At 51.4% G+C, this 23,282-nt stretch overlaps 1 protein-coding gene across 1 annotated transcript in view; it reads left to right on the forward strand.

The window, feature by feature from the left end:
* Window positions 1-20,121: 20,121 nt before the first annotated feature.
* DYNC1H1 (dynein cytoplasmic 1 heavy chain 1) overlaps window positions 20,122-23,282 on the forward strand; it is a 148,790-nt gene continuing 145,629 nt past the window's right edge. The window contains exon 1 of the mRNA XM_068254710.1: window positions 20,122-20,456. Coding sequence (XP_068110811.1) covers window positions 20,207-20,456 — 250 coding nt within the window. The 5' untranslated portion in view covers window positions 20,122-20,206. The remainder of the gene's footprint in view (window positions 20,457-23,282) is intronic.

Genomic DNA, 23,282 nt, shown 5'->3' on the forward strand with positions numbered 1-23,282 from the left:
GTCAGGCTTTCCCTCTGGAACATCCTGTTGATAAGCGCTCAGAGTGACTGTCCAATCTTTCCAGGTCTCAGTGGCTGCCAAAACCACCTTCTGAGGTAGGATGGTCTCAGGGGCTGAGGGCTGTACTGTCTCGGGCTCGAAACACCTGGACAAGGCGTCGGCCTTGACGTTTTTACTACCAGAGGTATACGTAATTACAAATCTGAATCTCGAGAAGAACAAAGACCATCGGGCCTGACGGGGGCTAAGTCTCTTGGCACCCTCTATGTACTCCAAATTTTTATGATCTGTATAAACTGTGATAGCGTGTTCTGCACCTTCTAGCCAATGTCGCCATTCCTCAAAGGCTAACTTGATGGCTAAAAGCTCCCGGTTGCCTATATCGTAGTTTTTCTCTGCAGGTGAAAACCTACGAGAGAAGTAGGCACATGGGTGGAGTTTACCCTGTAAACCCGAACGCTGAGACAATACAGCCCCCACCTCTGAAGCATCCACCTCCACGATGAAGGGGAAGGCGACATCCACATGTCTCAATATGGGTGCAGAACAGAACAGTTTTTTCAGTGTGTAAAAAGCAGTATGTGCCTCTGCTGACCAGTGGTAAGTATCAGCCCCCTTTTTGGTGAGACTGGTGAGGGGCGAGACCACTGTAGAGTACCCGTTTATAAACCTCCTGTAGTAGTTGGCAAAGCCCAAAAACCTTTGCAGCGCCTTCAGTCCCACAGGCTGAGGCCACTCCAAGACAGCAGAAACCTTACCAGGATCCATAGAGAGGCCAGATGTAGAGATAATGTACCCCAGGAAGGCAACAGAGGTCACTTCGAAAAGACATTTCTCAAGTTTAGCGTAAAGCAGATTCTGTCTTAATTTCCCTAGGACAAACTTGACATGCTTTCGGTGTTCCGAGAGATTAGACGAAAAGATCAGAATATCGTCCAGATATACTAGGACAAACTTCCCCAACACCTCCCTGAACACCTCATTAATCAACTCCTGGAAGACAGCCGGGGCGTTACACAACCCGAAGGGCATCACCAGGTACTTGTAGTGCCCGTCGGGTGTGTTAAAGGCCGTCTTCCATTCGTCACCATCCCTGATACGAACTAGGTTGTATGCACCTCTTAAATCTAATTTTGAGAAAATCTTTTCGTTAGTAACCTGAGTGAACAAATCGTCGATCAAGGGCAGAGGATAACGATTTTTCACTGCAATCTTGTTTAAACCTCGGTAATCAATGCAAGGACGAAGGCCTCCATCTTTTTTTTTTTACAAAAAAGAATCCTGCCCCTGCTGGTGACCGAGAGGGGCGGATGAACCCTTTAGCCAAATTTTCTTTGATATACTCCTGCATTGCCAGTTTCTCAGGCCCAGATAGATTATAGAGGTGACCTCTGGGAGGCATACAACCAGATCTTAAATCGATGGGACAGTCGAATGTACGGTGGGGGGAAGTTTATCAGCTGATTTGGGACAAAATACGTCTGCAAATTCTGCGTATTGGCTTGGCACACCTTTAACCTGAATCTTGGTGTTACCCACGGTTACTTTCGCTAAACAGTGATAATAACAATGGCTAGACCAGCTCGTTAGCTGACCTGAAACCAGTGCTGGTCGTAATGGAAAAATCTACGCTTACGGATCATTACGCGTAATTTTACGCTATTACGCATTACGTAATTACGGTTACGGCGTAGGAAATTATCTACGGTTCATCAATGTAATTACGCGTTAACTTACGCAGTTACGCGTAAGGATACCGTAATGTAGGCGCTTACACTACGATGTTACGCGTAGTGCCGTAATACCCATTAATGCGTATTTTTGACGCATACGGACGATGTGTACGCAATAGCCGTCAATGTGACAGTTATTGCGTACATATCATTCGTATGTGTCAAAACGTACGCTTATATACTGAAGGGCAGGAGAAGATACTATTGGTTGCTTAGGATGTTGACTGATTGGCTACTCTTAGAAAAGGGGAGTTTTTACGTTAGTAATTACGTGTAAAATTATGCGTAAGTGTTCGTAAAATTACGCATACCTAGCAATTACGGTAGACAGTGTAATTACGATACCACTTAACTGCTTACGCGTAAATAATTACGCGTAAGACCGTAAGTTACGCGTAAATTTACATTGAATTACGATGCGTAATTACGCTCATGCGTAATTTCGGCCCAGCACTGGTGGCTGCAGCTCTTGAGCGCTTTGAGTCCGACAGGAGAAAAGTGCTATACAAATGTTCAGATTATTAAGTCCAAACATGTTATGCAGACAATAAGATCCTTTCTTTCCATTTCATAAGAGCAGACAGAGGGATCATATTACATAACTGACTGCAGAATAGCACATGCCTCCAGCTACTGCCACTAGTTACAGCCACCAGTACATTCATTCATTTTCCCTTCTCTAAAAGGCGTTACATAAGGTTGCAGACCACACCTATTAAAGTGACAGTTATTGACAAACTTCTGAAAGAATTACTTTTAATTACCAGGAAAAGATATGTCTGATATTCTATTATTACCAGGGAAACAGACGTTCTCATTGAAGTGGGAATAATCTTTTATTATAAGATACTGGTTGGCAGGGCCGGGCCGAGGCATAGGCTGGAGAGGCTCCAGCCTCAGGGCGCAGTGTAGGAGGGGGAGCACAATTCATTCAGCTGTCATTCCTAATTGTGTTTGAAACAGAAATAAATAAGAAAAGGGGATACATAGCAGTGACTGCAAGCCAGATAACTAGATATTAAGGTGTTGGGGAGGTTGTGGGCCCTGTGGCCCTCTTAGTCTAATAGCAATCAATGTGTGATGGCTGGGTGGAGGGATGGAGGGGCGCACTTTGGTGTCTCAGCCTTGGGTGCTGGAGGACCTTGTCCCGGCTCTGCTGGTTGGTTACTAAATGGGCATCCACGGCTATACTTATTACGTAATTCCTAAGAGAGTTGATCCAGGGATTTATCTGACAGTCATCTGGAGTCGGGAAGGAATGTTTCCCTTTTAATGCTTATTGGCCCAGGCCTTGTAAGGTTTATTGCCTTCCCTGGATCAACTGGGATATATCATATATGCAGGTTCACGATGGTGTTTTTTCGTTTTTTTCTTCTGGTTGACCTTGATTGACGGATGTGTTATTTCAACCAAACTAACAATGTAATTATGTAAAGTTGCCCATACACTAATAGATAGGCATCCTATGTGGCCAAGAGACCGATTCCTCTCACATCAGACTCTGATCAGAGAAAGAGTGACTCTTCCCCCACAATACATGAATCTATTAAAGATCTATTAAACTGCAGGGTAGCGCTGTTAAGCTGAGTACACACGTACGATAACGATCGTTCAAAAATGAACGATAACGACAATTGGACCGATAATCGTGCGCTCCAAATTTTCCAACGATCGTTTTTTGGGACGATAACGACCGTTATCGTTCAATCCGACCGATCCAACCCGGCGGATTTTTTCGAAAGATAATCGTTCAATCGTTGCAGTGTGTACAAAGATCGTCCGATAACGCATGTTCTTATTGCCTGTCATAACGTCACTTCCGTTTGCGCACGCATTTTTTAATCGTTCGTCGTTCAGTACTTTATACTTATATCGTTCACGTGTGTACACAATCGTTCATTACGAACAATCTTTTCCGTCTAATTTGAATATCGTGTAAACGTCACGAATCGTTCGTAACGAACGATCTTTATCGGACGTGTATACGAACCTTAAGATGCACTTCAAGGCTATGGGTCATCAATCTGTCGCTGTTGATCAATATTTCCTCTCTGGTCCAGTCAGGCATTCATTTCCAGCAGATTTGATCAGAATGATTAGATCTGCCAGGACAAAATCAACAAATGTATAGGCACCTTAAAGAGGAACTCCAGTGAAAATAATGTAATAAAAAAAGTGCTTCATTTTTACAATAATTATGTATAAATGATTTAGTCAGTGTTTGCCCATTGTAAAATCTTTCCTCTCCCCGATTTACATTCTAATATTTATCACATGACGACATGTTTACTACTGGCAGGTGATGTCACTGAAAGGAGAAGCTGCTTGCTTTTTTTGGAAACAGCTGTTATTTCCCACAATGCAACAAGGTGTGAATTCAGAACCATGGTCCTGACATCACACTGTGGGAGGGGTTTCACCACAATATCAGCTATACAGCGCCCCCTGATGATCCGTTTATGAAAAGGAAAAGATTTCTCATGGGAGTTGGAGTTTTTTTTTTTTTTTTTTTTAAATATTCCTTTCTGCATTTTATTAACTAGAATACTTATTCAGGATTCTAAATACATGATTTATGATTTATTTATTTTTTAAATCACAAAACTCATGATAATGGACTAGGACTTAACCAAGTACCCCTAAAACCCACACATTGGAGAACCAGGGTATACAGTGGTGTGAAAAACTATTTGCCCCCTTCCTGATTTCTTATTCTTTCGCATGTTTGTCACACTTAAATATTTCTGCTCATCAAAAACCGTTAACTATTAGTCAAAGATAACATAATTGAATGCAAAATGTAGTTTTAAATGATGGTTTTTATTATTTAGTGAGAAAAATAACTCAAAACCTACATGGCCCTGTGTGAAAAAGAAATTGTCCCCTGAACCTAATAACTGGTTGGGCCACCCTTAGCAGCAATAACTGCAATCAAGCGTTTGCGATAACTTGCAACGAGTCTTTTACAGCGCTCTGGAGGAATTTTGGCCCACTCATCTTTGCAGAATTGTTGTAATTCAGCTTTATTTGAGGGTTTTCTAGCATGAACCGCCTTTTTAAGGTCATGCCACAACATCTCAATAGGATTCAGGTCAGGACTTTGACTAGGCCACTCCAAAGTCTTTATTTTGTTTTTCTTCAGCCATTCAGAGGTGGATTTGCTGGTGTGTTTTGGGTAATTGTCCTGCTGCAGCACCCAAGATCGCTTCAGCTTGAGTTGACAGATGGCTGGACATTCTCCTTCAGGATTTTTTGGTAGACAGTAGAATTCATGGTTCCATCTATCACAGCAAGCCTTCCAGGTCCTGAAGCAGCAAAACAACCCCAGACCATCACACTACCACCACCATATTTTACTGTTGGTATGATGTTCTTTTGCTGAAATGCTGTGTTACTTCTACGCTAGATGTAACGGGACACACACCTTCCAAAAAGTTCAACTTTTGTCTCGTCGGTCCGCAAGGTATTTTCCCAAAAGTCTTGCCAATCATTGAGATTTTTTTTAGCAAAATTGAGACGAGCCTTAATGTTCTTTTTGCTTAAAAGTGGTTTGCGCCTTGGATATCTGCCATGCAGACCGTTTTTGCCCAGTCTCTTTCTTATGATGGAGTCATGAACAATGACCTTAATTGAGGCAAGTGAGGCCTGCATTTCTTTAGATGTTGTCCTGGGGTCTTTTGTGGCCTCTCGGCAGCGGCGGCTCCAGCTTCAGATTTTTGGGGGGGCTCAAAAGGGGCACAGTGGCTGGCAGGCGGGGCTCATGGGAGAAATTACGTGCCGTGGTGAAAATGGGCGTGGTCATGTCATGTGGGCGGGGCTAACTAATGTAGTTATACCAGCTAATGTAGTTACATGAAAAAATGAAGTAAATGCACATAATGACAGACAGCGTTTCCCCATTAAATGCACATGATGAGAGACCGTGTTTCACCAGTAAATGCACGTAATGACAGACCGCCTTTCACCAGTAAATGCACGTAATGAGAGACAGCGTTTCACCAGTAAATGCAAGTAATGACAGACCGCCTTTCACCAGTAAATGCACGTAATGAGAGACAGCGTTTCACCAGTAAATGCATGCAATGAGAGACAGCCTTTCACCAGTAAATGCACATAATGACAGACAGCCTTTACCCAGTAAATGTATGTAATGAGAGACAGCCTTCCACCAGTAAATGCATGTAAGGAGAGACAGTGGTGTAAGTGGGCCTGCCAGGGAAGTTTGAGCACCCCCGTAGTTTCCCCACAAAACACACGTAATCTGGCAGCACTCCAAAGGTAGCCATACATCAGGCAATGATGGGCAGATTCAATCAAGAGACAAATCTCTCTCTAATTCAATCTAATTAGAAAGAGATCAGTTAGCTGCACATGCACTGCAGGCCAATTCCCGATCGATTTTATGCTGATATCGATTGGGAATCAACCTTGTGACACCTTAACCACCGCCTTGATGCTGCCCCCCCTTCCTGTTGCACTATACTTAACCTGTCTGTGTTCGCTGCGGGCTTCGTCCGAAATCTGCATACACGTGCCCCAGGTGGTTGCCACAGTAACGTAGGCAAATGTATGCAGATCGTGGATGGAGCCAGCTGCGGACACATTAAGAATAGCACACGTTTCACTGTAGAGGGGACAGTGCTGAGGGTTTCGTTGCTCGTCCTGATATCGCTCGCGGTTACAGCTGCACACCTGATCAACCACGATGGCCCGACATCTTTCATCATGTCCGATCAATACATGCAACCAATTTCGGCCCGAAATCGGTTGCATCATCGTTCATGCATTCTCTTAGCAGCACTGATTTTGATCGGCTACAAAGTCGATAAATGTATGGCCACCTTAAAGTGGATCTGAATATTGAATAAAAACAAAGAGATTCACTTACCTGGGGCTTCTGTTAGCCCCTGCAGCCATCCTGTGCCCGCACATACCTGAACCGATCCTCTGGTCCCCCACCAGGCGCAGTTTGTAATCGTTCGCAGACGCAGTACAGATTTTCTCATACTGCACCTGCGCAATACACTGCCGGCCACAGGAGCCCAAACAAGGATGTGTGTGGCCAGAGCTGCTCAGGCACAGTGGCCGTTGACTTGTAAGTCAGCGGTGAATAAACCGAGCTGCGGTGGGGGACCGGAGGATCTTTGACAGCAGGCTCGGACAGAGCCGCCGAACCACCGACGGTCCCATCGGTGGGCCCCGACCCGACTGCCCCTCCTCCTGACCTGGGGGCCCCTAGAAGGCGTGCGCTGCATGGGAGAGCCGGGGAGGGCAGCCCGACTATTTTTTTTTTTTTTTTATGTCCCTTAAAAAAAACTATTTTCCCCGGGGGGGGCCCCTCCTATCCTCCCCCTCCCTCACCTCGGAGGGCCCCCCTCCTGTTACGAGCGGCGGCGGTTACAGCAAACTTCCGGGGAGGTATAGCAGAAGATAGAGGTCCAGCTGCCTCCCAGTCGCTGTCTCCTCTATGCCGCTCGCACTGCTTCCTGGTTTAGTGCGAGCGGCATAGAGGAGACAGCGACTGGGAGGCAGCTGGACCTCTATCTTCTGCTTTACCTACCCGGAAGTTTGCTGTACCCGCCGGCCGCCGCTCGTAACAGGAGGGGGCCCTCCGAGAGTCCGAGGTGAGGGAGGGGGAGGATAGGAGGGGGCCCCCGGGGAAAATAGTTTTTTTTAAGGGAAAAAAAACAGTCGGGCTGCCCTCCCCGCGGCTTGTAAGGAGGGGGGACACCCAGGTGAGGGGGAGCATAGGAGTCGGGGCCCCCACTGGCTACCCACCCGGCTACCTAACTGCCCACCCTCCCACCCTTCTGCCTACCCTCCCACCCGGCTACCTAACTGCCCACCCGGCTACCTATCTGCCTACCCTCCCACCCGGCTACCTATCTACCCACCCGGCTACCTAACTGGCTGCCCACCCGGCTACCTCTACCCACCCAGCTACCTATCTGCCTACCCTCCCACCCGGCTACCTAACTGCCCACCCGGCTACCTAACTGCCTACCCTCCCACCCGGCTACCCTTCTGCCTACCCTCCCACCCGGCTACCTAACTGCCCACCCGGCTACCTAACTGCCTACCCTCCCACCCGGCTACCTATCTGCCCACCCGGCTACCTATCTGCCCACCTGGATACCTATCTACCCACCCAGCTACCTATCTGCCCACCCGGCTACCTAACTGCCTACCCTCCCACCTGGCTACCTAACTGCCCACCCGGCTACCTATCTACCCACCCAGCTACCTATCTGCCTACCCTCCCACCCGGCTACCTATCTGCCCACCCGGCTACCTATCTACCCACCCGGCTACCTATCTACCCACCCAGCTACCTATCTGCCTACCCTCCCACCCGGCTACCTATCTGCCCACCCGGCTACCTATCTACCCACCCAGCTACCTATCTGCCTACCCTCCCACCCGGCTACCTAACTGCCTACCCTCCCACCCGGCTACCTATCTACCCACCCGGCTACCTAACTGGCTGCCCACCCGGCTACCTATCTACCCACCTAGCTACCTATCTGCCTACCCTCCCACCCGGCTACCTAACTGCCTACCCTCCCACCCGGCTACCTAACTGCCTACCCTCCCACCCGGCTACCCTTCTGCCTACCCTCCCACCCGGCTACCTAACTGCCCACCCGGCTACCTAACTGCCCACCCGGCTACCTATCTACCCACCCGGCTACCTATCTACCCACCCAGCTACCTATCTGCCTACCCTCCCACCCGGCTACCTATCTGCCCACCCGGCTACCTATCTACCCACCCAGCTACCTATCTGCCTACCCTCCCACCTGGCTACCTAACTGCCCACCCGGCTACCTAACTGCCCACCCAGCTACCTATCTGCCCACCTGGCTACCTAACTGCCTACCCTCCCACCCGGCTACCTAACTGCCCACCCAGCTACCTATCTGCCTACCCTCCCACCCGGCTACATAACTGCCTACCCGGCTACCTATCTGCCTACCATGCCATGGGCGTCCCTACATAGGGCAAAATGGGGCATGCTCACTCCCCTGGCTAGCTGCTGCCCCCCCCTAGCTACCCGGACGTGGCTGGCCCGCCCACTCTGGGGTGGCAGCGGAGAGAGAAAAGAAGCGGCAGGCACAGCGGCGCTGCCTGCCGCATCACTTAATTCTAAAGGGGGGAGCGAGAGAGGGGGAGCCCCAAGGTGAGGGAAGGGGGAGGGGGAAACGTCCTCCCTTCCCCACCGCTTCTCTTCTCTCTCCGCTGCCACTGAGGACACCTATAGATCTGGCTATTTAAACTGGGGACACCTATAGACCTGTCTATCTATACTGGGGGGCCTTGTCACTACCTAAACTAGGGGCTCCTGTCACTATATACACTGGGGGGGGGGGGTCCCTGTCACTGCATACACTGGGGGGCTCCTGTCATACCTAAACTGGGGGTACCTGTCACTAACTGAACTGGGGGGGCGCCTGTCAATACCTGAACTGGGGGCACCTGTCACTACCTGAACTGGGGGGCACTGTCACTACCTAAACTGGGGGCTCCTGTCACTACATACCCTGGGGGGCACCTGTCACTACAAACACTGGGGGCTCCTGTCACTACATACCCTGGGGGGCACCTGTTACTACCTTAACTGGGGGGCACCTGTCACTACAAACACTGGGGGCTCCTGTCACTACCTAAACTGGGGGGTATCTGTCACTAACTAAACTGGGGGGCTCCTGTCGCTACCTAAACTTGGGGGTCCTGTCACTACCTAAGCTGGGAGGCTCCTGGTGCTACCTAAACTAGGGTGCACCTGTCACTACCTAAACTATCCAGGCCAGCCCAGCATCACCACCAGCCAACCAGCCCAGAATCACTGTCAAAAAGGCCACAGCATCACCACCAACAGTCAGGCCAACATTTACTTCAACCAGCCAAGTACAGCCCAGCATCACCGCCAGGCCGGCCACAGCATCACCGCCAGGCCTTTCAGCCCACACATCATCCCCAATCCAGCCAAAAACAGTATTGCCTGGCACAGCAGCCAGTAGAGGAGAATTCAGAAGCCAGGTGAGAGGTGTCTACCATATTAAGTGGGCATTCTGCCTATTTATGTGAAATGCTGTTTATTTATGTGCCTCATGACTGCTGAATTTGTCTTGTTGGGGGCCTCATGGTTACTGAATTTGTCTTGTTGGGGGCCTCATGGTTACTGAATGTCTTGTTGGGGGCCTCATGATTGCTGAATTTGTCTTGTTGGGGGCCTCAAGATTGCTGAATTTGTCATGTTGTCATATCTAACCTATGCTGAGGGAAACTATTCTGGCTACCTATATTAGCCCACTGCCTTACTGTTACAGTTACATTACAATTACCCCCCACCCATGTGATGTCATGTCCACACCCATTTTTTTTGTCGCTGCGCGCTTTGCTTTTTTTGGGGGGGGGGGGGGTGTTGGTAAATTATCCGCACCGGGTGTCAAACACCCTAGCTACGCCACTGGAGGGGGGCACAGCTTGGAAGGGGGGGAATTGGGCACAGAGCGGCGGGGAGGGGGGGAAGCAGGGCAGCGGCATGCGGACTCGGAGCGGAGATAGCATCATCTCTGTAGCTATTCTCCGCTCGCTGCTGGCTGCACTTCTCGAGGAGGGGGCTGCGCGGAAGGGGGGGCCCTAGGTGAGGGAGGGGGGGAGGCTTCCCCGCTGATCTGTGCCCTCTGCCCTTCCAAGCTGGGGGGGACTTGCATTGTGTGGGGGTATCTCTGCCACCAACCTGATTGCATTGTGTGGGGGTATCTGCAGCCAACCTGATTGCATTGTGTGGGGGTATCTGCAGCCAAACTGATTGCATTTTGTGGGGGTATCTGCAGCCAAACTGATTGCATTTTGTGGGGGTATCTGCCGTCATCCTGATTGCATTTTGTGGGGGTATCTGCCGTCAACCTGATTGCATTTTGTGGGGGTATCTGCCGTTAACCTGATTGCATTGTGTGGGGGTATCTGCCGTCAACCTGATTGCATTTTGTGGGGGTATCTGCCACCAACCTGATTGCATTGTGTGGGGGTATCTGCCGTCAACCTGATTGCATTTTGTGGGGGTATCTGCTGCAATTTGACTACTTGATGAATTATCATGAGGCATGTAACTACTTGAATATACAATGTATCTGGTCAGACCTAATCTCTGTGAATAACGCCGCTACTTATTTTGTGTTTTGTATTTTTTTTTTTTTAAGTCTGCCCATGACTCATCATGACCACGCCGATGTTCCAGTGCGTGGTGACACCCATTTAGTTTCGCATTTAGACATATCCCTATTGGAGACTGTCCTCAGAATTGCTCACAATCTATTCCCTACCATAAAGTCATGCAAAATTTCTAAAGTACATGTGTATGTGAGCCCAAAATGGGGGGGGGGGGGGGGGGAGGGAGGAGGAGAGAGGGGTGGGCCCCAGGCTGAAACTTCCTTGGTGGGCCCTTGGTGTCCCAGTCCGACCCTGTTTGACAGGATGTCTGCAGGGGGCTGGGAGAAGCTCCAGGTAAAGTGAATCTCTCTATTTCACAGTCTTCAGTTGTGTTTTAAGTGTGGAGAGGAGGTAAAACGTATGAGTTAAACTGACCCCATTCATGGCTGGTCAGCAGGAGGATATCAGTGCACATCATAAGGCTCCCTTCCCCCGATGATTACATTCTGTGTGCTCATAAGAGTCTCCAGGCAGACCTAATTGACAAGTGAATGCTGGCAAGGTGGGGGGATTGAGGGGGATGATGAGGAAGGAGAGGAGAGACACTATCTGAGAGGGAAAGACAGTTCCCCCAGCACCTGGGTCAGAGCTGCAGTCAGGGGGTTGGGAGAAGGTACACAGGCAGTAACTACAGACAATGAATGTGAGACTGTCAGCCCAAACCTTTCTGTGGTGATTCATTGCTGGGCTTGACTGGCTGCTTTGGCTGCTGTCACTTGTATCTGTGGCAGACTAGCTACTCTTTCCTGCAGGCTGCCTCGTTCCCCAGCCTGTGTCTCGTGTGCTGTAGAGAGGGGGTGGAGCTGGAGCCCGGCTGACAGGAAGATAGAGGCTAAGAGGAGGAAAAGCTGGGCTGCAGTTGGATGCCTGAGCTGAGGGGCGGGACTGGAGTCTCTCCCTCTGTCAGCCAGCTCTGTCTCCATTAGCTGTGTGGCAATGATGCCCCGGCTGGCGGCCCCGCCCCCCGCTGTAACATTTTTACGAATGCTGACCATTTTGTTATGGATTGTACGGGCAGGGGGGCTTTTGTGGGGGCTGGCAGCTTGTGAGCTGGGGCTTAAGCCTGGGTAAGCCCCAGTGTAGCGCCGCCACTGCCTCTCGGATGAGTTTTCTCTGCGCTCTTGGGGTAATTTTGGTCGGCCAGCCACTCCTGGGAAGGTTCATTACTGTTCCATGTTTTTGCCATTTGTGGATAATGGCTCTCACTGTGGTTCGCTGGAGTCCCAAAGCTTTAGAAATGGCTTTATAACCTTTACCAGACTGATAGATCTCAATTACAGTACTTTTGTTCTCATTTGTACCTGAATTTCTTTGGATCTTGGCATGATGTCTAGCTTTTGAGGTGCTTTTGGTCTTCTTCTCTGTGTCAGATAGCTCCTATTTAACCACCTTAGCGGTATGGACGAGCTCAGCTCGTCCATTACCGCCAGAGGGTGCCGCTCAGGCCCTGCTGGGCCGATTTACATGAAATAAAGAGCAGCACACGCAGCCGGCACTTTGCCAGCCGCGTGTGCTGCCCGATCGCCGCCGCTCTGCGGCGATCCGCCGCGAGCAGCGGCGAAAGAGGGTCCCCCCAGCCGCCTGAGCCCTGCGCAGCCGGAACAAATAGTTCCGGCCAGCGCTAAGGGCTGGATCGGAGGCGGCAGACGTCAGGACGTCGGCTGACGTCCATGACGTCACTCCGCTCGTCGCTATGGCGACGATCTAAGCAAAACAAGGAAGGCCGCTCATTGCGGCCTTCCTTGTTTATTCCGGGCGCCGGAGGCGATCAGAAGAACGCCTCCGGAGCGCCATCTAGTGGGCTTTCATGCAGCCAACTTTCAGTTGGCTGCATGAAATATTTTTTTTTTTATTTAAAAAAAACCCTCATGCAGCTGCCCTGGCGATCTTAATAGAACGCCAGGGTGGTTAAGTGATTTCTTGATTGAAACAGGTGTGGCAGTAATCAGGCCTGGGGGTGACTACAGAAATTGAACTCAGGTCAGGTGTGATAAACCACAGTTAAGTTATTTTTTTTAACAAGGGGGGCAATCACTTTTTCACACAGGGCCATGTAGATTTGGAGTTTTTTTTTCTCACTAAATAATAAAAACCATCATATAAAACTGCATTTTGTGTTCAATTATGTTATCTTTGACTAATAGTTAACGGTTTTTGATGAGCAGAAACATTTACCGTATTTTTCGGAATATAAGACGCACTTTTTCTTCCCCAAAACTAGGGGGAAAAAGTGGGTGCGTCTTATATTCTAAAGGTACGGTATTTGGGCCCCAAAACATACTTACCGGTTCCTGCTGCCGCGATCCTGTCCTCCTTCGTCTGACTGCCGCCATCCAAGGGTCATCCGAGGGTCCCAGCTGTGGTCATCTGAGGGTCCCAGCCATCCCATCCAGAATCCCGGCTCTTCAGTGTCCCAGTCGCCAGATCGTCTTCACTGCAGACAGCAGCCATGCGGTAATCACGCGCTGCTGCCTCACCGACATCCTCCATGGTAACGGTGTCCTCTTCCTAGTTACGGTGCCCCCTTCTGTGTGACGAGCGGCGCATGTGCGCCGGGTCACGCATGACTTCAGGCGCACGTGCGCCGGGGTCACGCATGACGTCAGGCGCACATGCGCTGCTCGTCACACAGAAGGGGGCACCGTAACTAGGAAGAGGACGCCGTTACCATGGAGGATGTCGGCGAGGCAGCAGCGCGTGATTACCGCATGGCTGCTGTCTGCAGTGAAGACGATCTGGCGACTGGGACACTGAAGAGCCGGGATTCTGGATGGGATGGCTGGGACCCTCAGATGACCACAGCTGGGACCCTCGGATGACCCTTGGAAGGCGGCAGTCAGGCGGAGGAGGACAGGATCGCGGCAGCAGGATCAGGTGAGATGCTGCAGGGGCAAAGTGTAGTGTAGTTTGTGTTGGGTGCAGGATTTAGTTAGTGTAGTTTGGGTTGGCTGCAGGGGTTAGTTAGTGAAGTGTAGTGTAGTAGTGTAGTGTAGTTTGGGTTTCTACAGGGGTTACTTAGTGAAGTGTAGTGTAGTTTGGGTTGGCTGCAGGGGTTAGTTCGTGTAGTGTAGTACAGTGTAGTTGGTGGGGGCAGCAGGGGTAAGTGAAGTGTAGTGTAGCAGGATTTAGTGTAGATGAGCAGTTCAGCTTAGATAGAGACAGTTTTGGGGGGTTTAAAGGTCCATAAGACACCCCTGCACCATAGACACACCTAGGTTTTGTTTTGGTTTTTTTCCTGATTTTTGCCTTCTAAGTCTAGGTGCGTCTTATATGCCGGAGCGTCTTATATTCCGCAAAATACGGTAAGTGTGACAAACATGCAAAAGTATAAGAAATCAGGAAGGGGGCAAATAGTTTTTCACACCACTGTAGAATACAAATGAATCCCATCAAAAGCAGACACCATCCAGGATTTATGCCAGAAGATCCTTATAAGTGGATTTGAAAGTTGAATGAACTGTTCTATGAAACTCCTGCAGCCAGTCATCAGAATATTAATATACTTGAAGACTACGGATGAAGAAGTATTCACTAAGTGAATGAATATAATAAAGACAATTCTGTGTTAAAGATGGATGCTGGTTTCACAAACTTGTAGTCCTTCACAATTCACTTTTTTATAAAGGACAGAGGGCGGATCAGGGTGTGGGTACATAGTGACTGTGGTACACAGGGACAGCGGGTGGATCAGGGCGTGGGTAGATAGTGGCTGTGGTACACAGGGACAGCGGGTGGATCAGGGCGTGGGTACATAGTGGCTGTGGTACACAGGGACAGCGGGTGGATCAGGGCATGGTACACAGTGGCTGTGGTACACAGGGACAGCGGGTGGATCAGGGCGTGGGTACATAGTGGCTGTGGTACACAGGGACAGCGGGTGGATCAGGGCGTGGGTACATAGTGACTGTGGTACACAGGGACAGCGGGTGGATCATGGCGTGGGTACATAGTGGCTGTGGTACACAGGGACAGCGGGTGGATCAGGGCGTGGGTACATAGTGGCTGTGGTACACGGGGACAGCGGGTGGATCAGGGCGTGGGTACATAGTGGCTGTGGTACACGGGGACAGCGGGTGGATCAGGGCGTGGGTACATAGTGGCTGTGGTACACAGGGACAGCGGGCGGATCAGGGTGTGGGCACATAGTGGCTGTGGTACACAGGGACAGCGGGTGGATCAGGGCGTGGGTACATAGTGGCTGTGGTACACAGGGACAGCGGGTGGATCAGGGCGTGGGTACATAGTGGCTGTGGTACACAGGGACAGCGGGCGAATCAGGGTGTGGGTACATAGTGGCTGTGGTACACAGGGACAGCGGGTGGATCAGGGCGTGGGTACATAGTGGCTGTGGTACACAGGGACAGCGGGTGGATCAGGGCGTGGGGACATAGTGGCTGTGGTACACGGGGACAGCGGTGGATCAGGGCGTGGGTACATAGTGGCTGTGGTACACAGGGACAGCGGGTGGATCAGGGCGTGGGTACATAGTGGCTGTGGTACACAGGGACAGCGGGTGGATCAGGGCGTGGGTACATAGTGGCTGTGGTACACGGGGACAGCGGGTGGATCAGGGCGTGGGTACATAGTGGCTGTGGTACACAGGGACAGCGGATGGATCACGGCGTGGGTACATAGTGGCTGTGGTACACGGGGACAGCGGTGGATCAGGGCGTGGGTACATAGTGGTTGTGGTACACGGGGACAGCAGGTGGATCAGGGCGTGGGTACATAGTGGCTGTGGTACACAGGGACAGCGGGTGGATCAGGGCGTGGGTACATAGTGGCTGTGGTACACAGGGACAGCGGGTGGATCAGGGCGTGAGTACATAGTGGCTGTGTGGTACACAGGGACAGCGGGTGGATCAGGGTGTGGGTACATAGTGGCTGTGGTACACAGGGACAGCAGGTGGATCAGGGCGTGGGTACATAGTGGCTGTGGTACACAGGGACAGCGGGTGGATCAGGGCGTGAGTACATAGTGGCTGTGTGGTACACAGGGACAGCGGGTGGATCAGGGTGTGGGTACATAGTGGCTGTGGTACACAGGGACAGCAGGTGGATCAGGGCGTGGGTACATAGTGGCTGTGGTACACAGGGACAGCGGGTGGATCAGGGCGTGGGTACATAGTGGCTGTGGTACACGGGGACAGCGGGTGGATCAGGGCGTGGGTACATAGTGGCTGTGGTACACAGGGACAGCAGGTGGATCAGGGCGTCCAGGGACAGCAGGTGGATCAGGGTGTGCGTACATAGTGGCTGTGGTAAACAGGGACAGCGGGTGGATCAGGGCGTGGGTACATAGTGGCTGTGGTACACGGGGACAGCGGGTGGATCAGGGCGTGGGTACATGGTGGCTGTGGTACACAGGGACAGCAGGTGGATCAGGGCGTCCAGGGACAGCAGGTGGATCAGGGTGTGCGTACATAGTGGCTGTGGTACACAGGGACAGCGGGTGGAGCAGGGCGTGGGTACATAGTGGCTGTGGTACACAGGGACAGCGGGTGGATCAGGGCGTGGGTACATAGTGGCTGTGGTACACAGGGACAGTGGGTGGATCAGGGTGTGGGTACATAGTGGCTGTGGTACACAGGGACAGCGGGTGGATCAGGGCGTGAGTACATAGTGGCTGTGTGGTACACGGGACAGCGGGTGGATCAGCGCGTGGGTACATAGTGGCTGTGGTACACAGGGACAGCGGATGGATCAGGGCAGGGGTACATAGTGGCTGTGGTACACGGGACAGCGGGTGGATCAGGGCGTGGGTACATAGTGGCTGTGGTATACAGGGACAGCGGGTGGATCAGGGTGTGGGTACATAGTGGCTGTGGTACACAGGGACAGCGGGTGGATCAGGGCGTGGGTACATAGTGGCTGTGGTACACAGGGACAGCGGGTGGATCAGGGCATGGTACACAGTGGCTGTGGTACACAGGGACAGCGGGTGGATCAGGGCGTGGGTACATAGTGGCTGTGGTACACAGGGACAGCGGGTGGATCAGGGCGTGGGTACATAGTGACTGTGGTACACAGGGACAGCGGGTGGATCAGGGTGTGGGTACATAGTGGCTGTGGTACACAGGGACAGCGGGCGGATCAGGGCGTGGGTACATAGTGGCTGTGGTACACAGGGACAGCGGGTGGATCAGGGCGTGGGTACATAGTGGCTGTGGTACACGGGGACAGCGGTGGATCAGGGCGTGGGTACATAGTGGCTGTGGTACACGGGGACAGCAGGTGGATCAGGGCGTGGGTACATAGTGGCTGTGGTACACAGGGACAGCGGGTGGATCAGGGCGTGGGTACATAGTGGCTGTGGTACACGGGGACAGCGGGTGGATCAGGGCGTGGGTACATAGTGGCTGTGGTACACGGGGACAGCGGGTGGATCAGGGCGTGGGTACATAGTGGCTGTGGTACACGGGGACAGCGGATGGATCAGGGCGTGGGTACATAGTGGCTGTGGTACACGGGGACAGCGGTGGATCAGGGCGTGGGTACATAGTGGTTGTGGTACACGGGGACAGCAGGTGGATCAGGGCGTGGGTACATAGTGGCTGTGGTACACAGGGACAGCGGGTGGATCAGGGCGTGGGTACATAGTGGCTGTGGTACACAGGGACAGCGGGTGGATCAGGGCGTGAGTACATAGTGGCTGTGTGGTACACAGGGACAGCGGGTGGATCAGGGTGTGGGTACATAGTGGCTGTGGTACACAGGGACAGCGGGTGGATCAGGGCGTGGGTACATAGTGGCTGTGGTACACAGGGACAGCGGGAGGATCAGGGTGTGGGTACATAGTGGCTGTGGTACACAGGGACAGCAGGTGGATCAGGGCGTGGGTACATAGTGGCTGTGGTACACAGGGACAGCGGGTGGATCAGGGCGTGAGTACATAGTGGCTGTGGTACACAGGGACAGCAGGTGGATCTGGGCGTGGGTACATAGTGGCTGTGGTACACAGGGACAGCGGGTGGATCAGGGGGTGAGTACATAGTGGTTGTGTGGTACACAGGGACAGCGGGTGGATCAGGGTGTGGGTACATAGTGGCTGTGGTACACAGGGACAGCAGGTGGATCAGGGCGTGGGTACATAGTGGCTGTGGTAAACAGGGACAGCGGGTGGATCAGGGCGTGGGTACATAGTGGCTGTGGTACACGGGGACAGCGGGTGGATCAGGGCGTGGGTACATAGTGGCTGTGGTACATAGGGACAGCAGGTGGATCAGGGCGTCCAGGGACAGCAGGTGGATCAGGGTGTGCGTACATAGTGGCTGTGGTACACAGGGACAGCGGGTGGAGCAGGGCGTGGGTACATAGTGGCTGTGGTACACAGGGACAGCGGGTGGATCAGGGCGTGGGTACATAGTGGCTGTGGTACACAGGGACAGTGGGTGGATCAGGGTGTGGGTACATAGTGGCTGTGGTACACAGGGACAGCGGGTGGATCAGGGCGTGGGTACATAGTGGCTGTGGTACACAGGGACAGCGGATGGATCAGGGCGTGAGTACATAGTGGCTGTGTGGTACACGGGACAGCGGGTGGATCAGCGCGTGGGTACATAGTGGCTGTGGTACACAGGGACAGCGGATGGATCAGGGCAGGGGTACATAGTGGCTGTGGTACACGGGACAGCGGGTGGATCAGGGCGTGGGTACATAGTGGCTGTGGTACACAGGGACAGCGGGTGGATCAGGGCAGGGGTACATAGTGGCTGTGGTACACGGGACAGCGGGTGGATCAGGGCGTGGGTACATAGTGGCTGTGGTACACAGGGACAGCGGGTGGATCAGGGCGTGGGTACATAGTGGCAGTGGTACACAGGGACAGCGGGTGGATCAGGGCGTGGGTACATAGTGGCTGTGGTACACAAGGACAGTGGGTGGATCAGGGCGTGGGTACATAGTGACTGTGGTACACAGGGACAGTGAGTGGATCAGGGCATGTGTACATAGTGGCTGTGGTACACAGGGACAGCGGGTGGATCAGGGCGTGGGTACATAGTGGCTGTGGTACACAGGGACAGCGGGTGGATCAGGGTGTGGGTACATAGTGGCTGTGGTACACAGGGACAGCGGGTGGATCAGGGCGTGGGTACATAGTGGCAGGGGTACACAGGGACAGCGGGTGGATCAGGGTGTGGGTACATAGTGGCTGTGGTACACAGGGACAGCGGATGGATCAGGGCGTGGGTACATAGTGGCTGTGGTACACAGGGACAGCGGGTGGATCAGGGCGTGGGTACACAGCAGCAGCAGTGTACAGTGATAGGTGAATGAGGACAGAGGCACATAATAAAGCAGCAGGACTATGGCACACTGATAATGTGGGCACTGGGCAGTAATGCACAGAATGTAGGGTGGAGAAGGGCAGTGGCACAGGAGACACGCCCCCTGGCTAACATAGTGGTGAAACCCCTCCCACAGTGTGATGTCAGGACCATGGTCCCGACAGTTTCCTGTCTGTGAACCTCATTGCATTGTGGGAATTAGCTGTTTACAGCTGTTTCCAACTGGCAAAAAAGCAAGCAGTATCCCCTTTCAGTGACATCACCTGCCAGCAGTTAAAATGTCAACATGTGATAAATGTCAGAATGTAAATCAGGAAGAGGAAAGATTTTACAATAGGCAAATACTGACAATCATTTATACATAATTATTGTAAATATGTTTTATTACATTATTTTCACTGGAGTTCCTGTTTAATCTACCTCTGACCCCCAGTGACACTGCCACTTTATAATAGTGAAGGATCAGTTAGCTAGGCCGTCTGGCACAGTGACAGTGTCAGGGTGGGGCAGTGATGATGGGTAGAGCAGCCTAATGTGCGCCACTAGGGGGTGGAACCTGGATGGGAGATACCAGTGGGAGGGATTAGGCTGCGGTATAATTGCAGGGCCAGTGGGAGGCGCCAGAGGGTGGGTACAGCCTGTCAGCTGCGGAGAGAGGAGCAAAAGATGACAGTAGCCCGGTACTGACAGTGGGTGTGGCCAAGCTGCAGCGCACAATGCCGGTGGGCAGGAGTCAGGCGTTGTAGCTCCGCCCTGCAGCAGAGAACACTGAGTAACGCTGCGGCAGGCGCGGTGCATGCTGGTCTTGTAGTCCGCACAGCGCAGTGAGTCCATGCAGAGAGGCGTGTACAGACTACACTCCCAGCATTCCCCGGGGCGCTGTGAAGAGGCGGCTCCTCCTGTGTGTGCAGGACTCAGCAGCCTCTCCCTGTCAGTGTCTGGCGGTGCAGCTGCCGGAGAGGAGCAGTCATGTCGGACGCGGGCGGCGGGGATGACGGTTCGGGGAACCTGGAGGTGTCGGCGGTGCAGAACGTAGCGGACGCGTCGGTGTTGCAGAAGCACATCCGGAAGCTGGTGCCGCTGCTGCTGGAGGATGGCGGGGAGGCTCCGGCCTCTCTGGAGGCAGCGCTGGAGGAGAAGAGCGCGGTGGAGCAGATGAGGAAGTTCCTGGCAGACCCGCAGGTGCACACTATCCTGGTGGAGCGCAGCGCCCTGAAAGGTGAGCCGCTGTGTCATGCTGCATCCTCCATTGTGTGACCGGCCACTTGCTGGCAGCCAGCGATACTGCACCTCCATTATACTGCGCTAACCCTGCGCCACCTGCTGGCAGCAAGCGGTACTGCAGAGCCATTGCACTGCGCTATCCGTGCGCCATCTGTTGGGTGCTTACCGTACTGCAGCTCTGTTGTACTGCTCTGTAACGCACTGAGCGTTCCTCATTCATCAGTTCAGTTATCCTGCATTTTTTTTTTTTTTGTAAACGAGGAATTTCAATACGAATTTTTTTTTTCTTAGGCTGGAATAAATCCACACTTGTCTATCAGTTTTCTACATCAGTTTTCTTCTTTTTTTTTTTTTTTTCTTTTTTGACTGACAGTTTTGCATTGCTGTCAGTTGTTGTTCTGCATGTGACATATATGCACATAGCTCCCAACGCATACATTTGAAATTGGCGCCGGTAGACTTGGGCGCAGGATACAGCCGGTATATGGCTGATCCTGCTTCTGCACAAGTCCCGGCCGTGTTGATTACTATTCCCCCTCCAGGCCGCCATGGATAGTGGGGGAATGATATAATTTGTCTTCCAGCGATTGCTGGAGGCTGAATTATTATTATTTATTTTTATTTTTTTTGTTTAAGCAACTTCAGTTCCATCTTGTGACGTGCTGTGTGATGTGACTCCTATAATAGTCTATGGTGGCGCCGGCTGCACCCAAATCTAGCAGCGCTGAAAACCACTGCTCCGCAATCTACTGGGGGGGAGGGGGGGGGGGCATACTGTAAATGTGGCAGGGTTTAGATTTCAAGGTCCTCCGGGAACAGTCAGTGACATGGCTATGTACTCTGTACAGGGCTGCAGAAGATGTCAGTGCTATATAAATACATAATAATGTAGGGAATTACACTATGACAGCGTAGAGTGTCAGCTTATTGGCCAGGAGCTGTTTGTTCCCAAAAGCAGAAGCCATTTTAACACAGCTTTTAAAATCCCTAAGCTTTGGCAGTAATGAAATGCTTTTCATGCTACTAACGTTCAATGAGCAAGTTTGTCAGAATGCAAATTAGAGGAGTCTGATGATTTTTGTACCAACTCCACAGTCCTGGCTTTGACTATACTAACCTTTGGCAAAGTGACATCTATATTTTTTTTTTTTTTTAATTCTGTTGTCCAAGTTTGTCATTGCTTTCCATCCAAGGAGTAAATGTCTCTTAAAGGGATACTGTAGGGGGGTCGGGGGAAAATGAGCTGAACCTACCCGGGGCTTCTAATGGTCCCCCGCAGACATCCTGTGCCCGCGCAGCCACTCACCGATGCTTTGGCCCCGCCTCCAGTTCACTTCTGGAATTTCTGACTTTAAAGTCAGAAAACCATTGCGCCTGCGTTGCCGTGTCCTCGATCCCGCTGATGTCACCAGGAGTGTACTGCGCAGGCACAGACCATACTGGGCCTGCGCTGTGCGCTCTTGATGACATCAGCAGGATCGAGGACACGGCAACGTAGGCGCAGTGGTTTTCAGACTTTAAAGTCAGAAATTCCAGAAGTGAACCGGAGGCGGGGCCGGAGCATCGGGGAGTGGCTGCGCCAACACAGGATGTCTGCGGGGGACCGTTAGAAGCCCCGGGTAAGTTCAACTCATTTTCCCCTGACCCCCCTACAGTATTCCTTTAACAATTCTGTAATTTGTATTATATAACCCGTGTTTGATTCTTTGTGCAGCGCCATGGAATATGTTGGCACTTTATAAATCAGTAATAATAATCTTATGGCTGCATTCTCCATCTGTGGTGATCTATGAGCCCAAGCACACAGTCTGATGTGGCTTCCATTTCTTTTTCCTCCGTGCCAGGGGGGGATGGGGGGAGGGCAGGGGTTAGATTTTCACATTCCTACCTACTGGTTTAATACACGTTGTGCAGTATAGGGGGATTATTTGACTGATGGCTTTATCTGACGACGACTGTTCTTGGTTCACCTTTGTGCTGTCATCACGGATGGTCTGTCTTTTACTGGCTGAGATGCGAAGTTTAAAGGATACTCGAGGTGACATGTGACATGAGATAGACATGTGTATGTACAGTGCCCAGCACACAAATAACTGCTGTTCCTTTTTTTCTTTCTCTGCCTGAAAGAGTTAAATATCAGGTATGTAAGTGGCTGACTCAGTCCTGACTCAGACAGGAAGTGACTACAGTGTGACCCTCACTGATGAGACATTTCCCTTTTTCTCTTTCTTGCTCTCAGAAGCCATTTTCTGCTAGGGAAGTGTTTTATAGTTGGAATTTCTTATCAGTCAGGGTCACACTGTAGTCACTTCCTGTCTGCGTCAGGACTGAGTCAGCCACTTACATACCTGTTAACTCTTTCAGGCAGAGAAAGAAAAAAGGAACACCGCGTAGTTATTTGTGTGCTAGACACTGTACATGTCTTATCATGTCACGTCACCTCTGGTATCCTTTAAGCTGTTTTTTATGCTTTGGTTGTCTTTGTAGCTCAGGGTGTGGTGGCTGCATTGCAGGCAGTCATCCCCAAACTTCCCTCTCGTAAGGTTCTGATGTCTTAGCTATTTTAGATAGCTGTTTAATGGGAATCTGATGAAAAGTAACTAGTCTTTTGCTTTGTTGCTAGAACAATCAAGAAAAATTTGAGTACAAATTTATGAAAATGTTCAAGACATTAAAGTGGATCCGAGATGAACTTTTTACTCATTGCATAATTGTGTCCCTTTGCTATAGTTTATAGGGCATTCCTCAAGCCAAATACTTTCTTGTTTTAATACTTTAATTCCCTATAAACTATACAAGCCTCGCCCACAGCTTTTCAGAG

Source organism: Hyperolius riggenbachi, chromosome 9 (assembly GCF_040937935.1).
Source record: "Hyperolius riggenbachi isolate aHypRig1 chromosome 9, aHypRig1.pri, whole genome shotgun sequence".
In the NCBI taxonomy this organism is placed as follows: domain Eukaryota; kingdom Metazoa; phylum Chordata; class Amphibia; order Anura; family Hyperoliidae; genus Hyperolius; species Hyperolius riggenbachi.